The sequence below is a fragment of the Solenopsis invicta genome, chromosome 16 (genome assembly GCF_016802725.1).
Source record: "Solenopsis invicta isolate M01_SB chromosome 16, UNIL_Sinv_3.0, whole genome shotgun sequence".
NCBI classification, from domain to species: domain Eukaryota; kingdom Metazoa; phylum Arthropoda; class Insecta; order Hymenoptera; family Formicidae; genus Solenopsis; species Solenopsis invicta.
Window position 1 is genome coordinate 5,078,569 of NC_052679.1, and position 7,337 is coordinate 5,085,905.

The following is a 7,337-nucleotide window of genomic DNA, read 5'->3' on the forward strand; positions in this document are numbered from 1 at the left end:
TGGAGTTGGAGAGGCGCTCGAGGATTACCTCGGACTACAAACATTTCAGTTTGAGTTAATTCTTTTAGACGATATATCCCGCTACCTTAATCGTTTCGAGCTTCACAAACGGTCGATCGATTGAACGGTGATTGATGATTGCCGCAATTCAATCTCCAACGAGTCTTACGCGACTCGCGTTTACTTCGAGCGAACGTTATGTCCTCATCGAAACTTACGGAGGCCGGAGAAAGGTGAAGATTTCGTAAGAAACAATGCCTGGGAGGCGTCAGCTGGTGCATAACCAGTTACGCTACGTCTCGCGCCCTACATCAGACACGAACGTGCTATTCCGGATGCGTTCGAGTGACCCCCTCGATCTGACATTCTCTCGTTGAAAACGCGAGCACGCTCTCCGCATCACGATGAAATCCAAGGACACTTCTTATAATGTCAATCCATGTATTATAGATCTCGTGAATAACGCGCAATAGATTCTGCAACTCGAAGAATATACGGAAGGTTAGGTGAACGGCTATGTATAGAGACTTACATTATCCAGAGATAGAAGATCGACCAAGACTGCCGATGTTCTTGTTGATTAAAGTGTTTTTCTTTTATTAGTTTAACGAGGAGCGTGAGCTCTCCCCGCATTACGTTTATCGCAAATAGAAAAATATTTTTGATCCGTTCTCGCGATTCAGACTCAAAGCGAGGTACTTTTACTTAGGAGCGCTTAAAAATAATTGCATTAAGGTAATTCGATGAGGGATGTTCTCAATATCCGAATTATCCATCACGAACAGCAGTCCGATTATATAGATAGATCTTTTTCCGAGCAGTTCATTCGCCGCTCGGATTTAATGCACTCTGGAGGTGAGCGCGAGTTCGATCTCGAAAGGAGTTCAGATGGATGAATAGCTACTGAGGTCAAGCGAAGGGTCGCGAAATCGCTCTCGTGTAAGCACGCGAGTCTAAGGAGGTCGAGTGCCCAGCTCTCTCTCTCTCTCTCTCTCTCTCTCTCTCTCTCTCTCTCTGCAGGCTGCCAGCTTCTGCGAGTCCTCACGGGCTCCCGTTCGTACCGCTCTATTCCACCGCCGTGACCTCCTCCAAGGTGCATTCCCTCGTTTTATCCCCTTTCCATCTTAATAATTGAGACGTAAGATATCGTAAGTGGATCCTTTGAGATAGCTGGCGTATTCTTTCACGACGCCATAGAAACCGTCTGCGAGCGGAATGACTTCAATTCCGCTGACGGTTAAGCGATAATTTTTGATTGGTTTAGTAACGTGGACAGCATGCAGCTCGATCTGACTCAACTTGGTAGTTTAGCGCAAGAAGTAAGAGGAACTGCCATTTTTTCTCCATCATAGTGAATTTTGATGCTTAATAATATTTTTATGTCAATTATTAAATATATATTTCAGTCACATAAACTACATGCCGATATGGTTATCGATGTGGTAATATAAAGTGCGATCGCAAATTGAACCTAGAAATAATATCTTGAATTATTTTGGTGATAACTTATTTCTGGACTAAGAATTTGAAATTCCGTATTTGAACGTGATTCAAAATAGAAACGGTTGTAACATGAATTCGCGTTTAAGATCTACATAATTAATAGGACTATTTAAAAAAAATACTGAAAAAAATTTATTTTTTCGACCCGTCACATAGAAATACTCCTTTGACTTGTCAACTTTGCTTCATTGTCTTTATTGTGGCAGCAAGAACCCTGTTCTAAAAAATAAAACTGTCCATTTAATTTTTAATGCCGTGGCTAAATTAGTGTAAATGTAAATGATAACTGACAAGGTATAAGAAAACATTGAACTCTCTATGAACGTAAATATTTTTATTAAACAGCTCACGACAAGATATATCATCATAAATCAAATTTATTATTGCGATAAAATATAACACTATTATTTATATTTAATTCTTTGGTATCAAAATTGCATCTATCATTTACGAAGATGACCCTATTCGTAGTTATTGATTTATTTGTAATCTTTCTTGATGAAATCAGCGACTCTTTCGCCGATCATATTAATAGCTGCAACGGGATTACCGGAAACCATCTAAGATATAAAACACAACATTGCTAATTACAAAAGACAGAGATGTATTCATTACTATTTTTTCTGAGCTGTCGTATATCAAAAAATTTCATATGGAAATTATTTATAATACGTTCAGCACAATGTTAGACTATTTTTAAACATAAATTAATAAGAGAAAAAAATGTGATACGATCATATATTAATTGGTATGAAAACTTGCTACTTACCTTCGGCATAATGGAGGCATCAGCCACTCTCAAGCCCTCTATGCCGTGAACTTTGAGACTTGGATCAACGACAGACATAGGGTCTGAGGAGGGACCCATTTTGCAAGTGCCGGCTTGATGATTTTCAGGTCTGGTGTTGTATCGAAACTGGCAATCCCAATACTCGTAATTCTTATGTTTTTTATACTGTTTGCATTCCGAGTTAGTTTCGTCTATCATGTGTAGATGGTACTTTTTCATCGTGTTTGCCTTTGACAGTTTTAAGATATGCTGAATACCCTGATAAATAATCGATCGATCTTGCGGATTCGACATATCGTTGCTCCAGATTATCGGATGTTGTAGAGGATTTTTTGATTCAAGCGTTATTCGACCTAGAATTTATTAATGAAATACGTTTAGCTATTGCCGCAGTGGGCAATTTTCATTCTTTACAGAAAATTATTCTACAATTTTCTAATGTTATTTTATTTGTCGATATCTCTTATTTTAATTATAATTATAATAATAAATTTATAATTATAACAAATTTATGATTATAATTATGATTATAATTATAATTATGTTAATGAAGTTGTAATGTATTGGCAATCAATTTGTTTTTAACACGATTGCGGACATCACAAACTGAATGAATCGATTGATTGAAATTGAATAGGAGATTTAATTATCAAAGTAGGGAAAAAGAGATAATTTTAATGGAAAATATCAACAGAAAGAGTTAAAGGTGTTGTTTTAAAATCTCGTTGAACTAGTTACGATACATAATTATCTGTGTTCTTATGCTAATATTGCACTATTTAAGATAATACGTGAGTTACGTGAGTGCTCATTGACTTACCTCTGCTTCGTGCTTGAAGATTTACGGCGGTAAACCTGACGGTTGGTTTGTTATCGTACGTTTTCAAATCCTCAATTCTGCCGCCAGTGTTGCAAACGGCTTGATAGCCGGCGAAGAAGATTTGAATATCTGGATCGTCCGCGGTGGTGTAGTTGGACGCTAGAATCCCGGTGAGCTGGGCCAAACCCGTGGAGGACATCGGGCCGGTTTGATTGTACAAATATAGGTCGGCAGTGGGCATATTTAGTTCAACTGTGTTCTTTTCTTTGAGAGTGAAGTCTATGCCATACGACATATGGTTGTGGAGATTTTCGCCGACTCCCGGCAGATCGACGACCGTGTGAATTCCCACGGACTTCAGATGACTCTTCGGCCCGATGCCCGATAGAAGCAGAAGTTGAGGCGAATTTATGGTGCCAGCTGTAAGGATCACCTCTTTCCTTGCTCTTACATGGTGTTGTCGGCCATTCTATAAATAGTAAATCACATCCATCAAGTTGTGTGATTTGGAACAAATCATTTATCCACGAAGATGCGCCCGTAGGAACTCGAGGAGCCAACTCACCATAATAAAAGTGATTCCTTCGGTTTTCACCTTTGAACAGATTTTTTTTGTATTGATCTTTGTCACGATTGCATTTAGAGCCACATCTAGATTCGGGCGATTCGCGTACGGCCACAGATAAGCCCTGGCAGCGCTAAGTCTAACGCCACTTTTGCTGATCGTCTGCGCTACGGTGAAACCCGTGATATTCTGGCCCACCAAGTCCTCGCTGACTCCTAAGCCTGTCTCCTCCGCCGCCGTCATTATGTCCCAAGCAAATTGCGGCTGCCAGGGAAATCTATTAATGAAATTAATTAGCGAGTTCAATTCATACGTGAAGATCAATTAAATCGGCGGGGAAACCGTGGGGATTACATTAGAGGCACGCTGTAATTCTAAACGCGCAGATCCTATTTGATGAATATCGGATCAACCAAGCTAATTGCTTTGGGAATAGATACGACGCTGGAATACTTTTCGATGATAAAAACTAATTCTCCAAGAATAAGTGATTATACAACAGACATCACGAGGCAACTTGATTACAATTATTCGCTTACCCCGCAGTATTGTACCTACTTTGAAAAAGACATGGATGACTGCACAAATCGTTTTTATTTTACATGACGTAAATAGTCATGAAATAAAAAAAAAGTATGAAAATTGCATCAGTATATTTAGATTTACATTTTTTTTTTGTTCAACACGACGTACCTTTCGACTGTCATTGGACCTCCAGTGGCATGATCTTCTGCCCTGACCCTTCCAATTTCTCTGTTGTTTTCTGATTTCAAGAAGTACGGCATTACCTAAAGTATAAAAATTAATTGTGCTCTACATAATATCACGAAGGATTTTAACAATAATTTCTTAATTTTTTTTTGCTTCATACATCTTCCCACGACCATCCCTGATTTCCCATTTCCACCCATCTGCTATAATCTTTCGCGTGGCCTCGATGATACGCCATACCATGATGGGCAGTGCAGCCTCCGAGGTTTTTACCTCTTGGCCAACTGCAGCTACCATTATTTTTCAAGCACGCGTACGATTCATTCGTAGTTTTATATTTCCAATCCATGTCGGTGTCTGCAATGTCGTACGATTAAAATTAAATTAACTCGCCAACAGTCACGAATTTCAGCTGCTATGATATGAAAACACAAGGATTTATTACTGAGAAAGAGTTGAAGGTTGCTCGGTATTTGCATGCCAACTGTTTCATCCGGTCCAGCTTCTACAAGCAGTACATTCCACTTTTCATTTTCGCTCAATCTAGAAGCCACGACTGATCCAGCCGCACCACCTGAATTAGAAACATAAAATGCAGCCGTCGTGAATTAATATCCATTCAATCACCGATGAACATGATCTCAGCGATGATTTTAATTGATACGATTTAGGGGTGAATTTGATTCGCGTGATAGGGGATCCTGCGTTCGTTGAACACAATTCCACGAAACGTCTTGTTAAATTACCGAAGATAGAGCTTAATAGCCCATTATGTTTACGGGTATATTGATTATCTTACCTCCAACGACGATGAAGTCGTAAACAAATCGCGGCCTCTTGATTGGCGTGATTCGCTGCTCGCCATTAATTTTTGGATTACAGGCAGCTATCATGTTCACCAGAGACAGAAACAAAGTGGTGGAATTGCTGACGCAGACATCGGTCAATGAGAGTCCGCCTACGAAGGGCGACAAGCATGTTGCCTCCGATATCCCCGACACGTTCTATAATACCGCATAACATATAGTTTGCACGACTAAATATATGGCGGCACTTAAGAATGTTGATCTCGAGTTTATGCATGGTATAAACCGTGGAACGTTGCACCATTATTTTGTGAATATCACGGCCGTTACTGATGTAAAATCACTTTGCTCATGCAATCCAATTACGAATAACGTAATAACTACTGGGATTTAATACGTTAAATCTTGCATAATTCTCTCGATTAACTTTATAGAATTCTATAAAATTGTAATTAGAGAAATTAATTGCGGCAGACAAATACTATTTTATTCAAATACACTCGTTACCTCTTTTAATTTCTATCTCTCAAAATATTGAAACAAGTTTCTCACTGAAGGAGCTTATTTGATATTCTTGTTATTGTATCGAAACTTGGAGTGTTATAAATTTAATATCTCACTTTACTTTTCTTTTCTATCCGACCGTAATATTCCGATTTTACAGAGTATCCATTTTTTTTTCAAGTATTTTATCCTTCACACTTGATACAAAAAATTGGCAAGCAATACTTTCAGACTATCAACGTACCATTTTCTGTGAATGCGATTGACGTAAGGAGTATTGTCCGTTGCCCTCGGCTTTTACTACCTGACTGCAGCGTCCGTTTTGTCGCTTCGTTATATACCCGTTTCGTGTATATGAATATGCACGTTCCGCGAAATGTCTAGCTGTGATTAAGTGCACAACGCACATAACATAAAAACGATAATAACGGGACTTGTTATAATCCCCGTTTGTCACACGTGTAAATGACCACATACACGATCATTTGAGAAAAATGACGGATAGCCTGTCACTAAAATAGTTCAAATAAAATAGATATGTGCTATTACGTGCGTGCGTTTCCGCTGAATCATTTGCATTCCGGAAGTAAAAGCTTGTACATCGCACATAAAATTTAGTCAAAGTCAAAGCTTGTACACTAATTATAGATCTCTTGTAGACACTAGTTCAATTGATACAGTTGTTTGAAGTTTATGCAAAAATGGATTAATTCCAATTAATGTTTAATTTTTACGACAAAATTGTTTTATTTTTATAGTAAGTAGAAGTGTGCGATTTTAGTGTCTAACAATAGTTTCTGCATATTTATATATATTTTTCAGTTTCGTAAATTGTGCGTTAATAATTCTATCAGTTTTGAAACGCAGTTTTAAACTTAAGCTATGAATAGTAATATCGCAAATTAAATCGATCAACAATTTAATAATAAGGATGCTAATAAACGAAATTATTGTGAAAAATATTACAGCCAGAGATCTCGAACCTGTACTCTTTACCCAAGCAGAACAACGAGTCAAAATGATATTAAATTAAATTGTGATTAATTGAAAAGTGACTTTTAATAATCATTTCTGAGCCATTTCAAGCTATTTCGATATTGTAATGACTTTTTTTTGCTTGGGTACTTTCTGCAATCGATCTTTATCAATTTGACAATGAGGCGCATGATGATATTTATCATTTTTAAATTGTCAACAAAGTGTCATTATTTCTAGTGACGTCAATAAACAACAATAAGTTATACCGATATGTAAATAATAATAAGTAGGTCACCTGAAGTAATGACATTCTCTTAACATTTACTGGTAACTGCGATAATTAGTACCACGTGCCTCAATGGTCAAATTGTTAAGGACCATTCCGGAAAGTAAGAAAATTTAAATTTAAATTTTTTAGCTAATATTTTTTGCAATAAATTCTTGCAATATTTTAAGATCTTTATTAACATCATTATTATTAAATTTTTATTAATTAAAATTGTGAAATTACCATTCCATCTTTAGTTTAGAACTGCGTTTAAAGGTTGACAAAATTGTTGGCACGCAAAATTCGAAAATATATATAATTTAACATCAAGATTGTCTTTAATTAAAGAAGGCTTATCTTGTCCTACTTGTGTTGTGTGTCGGTTTAGTTCC

The 7,337-nt window shown here is 37.3% G+C and overlaps 2 protein-coding genes across 3 annotated transcripts in view; one reads left to right on the plus strand and one right to left on the minus strand.

Annotated features, from left to right (window-relative positions):
- Positions 1-7,337, plus strand: part of LOC105203640 (nephrin) — a 379,020-nt gene that overhangs the window by 99,474 nt on the left and 272,209 nt on the right. The window lies entirely within an intron of this gene.
- LOC105203631 (glucose dehydrogenase [FAD, quinone]) lies at positions 1,817-7,152 on the minus strand. The gene is made up of 9 exons (XM_011172483.2): positions 5,944-7,152; positions 5,189-5,393; positions 4,835-4,963; positions 4,550-4,746; positions 4,372-4,466; positions 3,679-3,955; positions 3,114-3,582; positions 2,273-2,646; positions 1,817-2,063 (listed from the first exon to the last, which is right to left on the minus strand). The coding sequence occupies exons 1-9, from the start codon at positions 6,172-6,174 to the stop codon at positions 1,983-1,985; spliced, it is 2,058 nt and encodes a 685-aa protein (XP_011170785.2). The 5' UTR covers positions 6,175-7,152; the 3' UTR covers positions 1,817-1,982.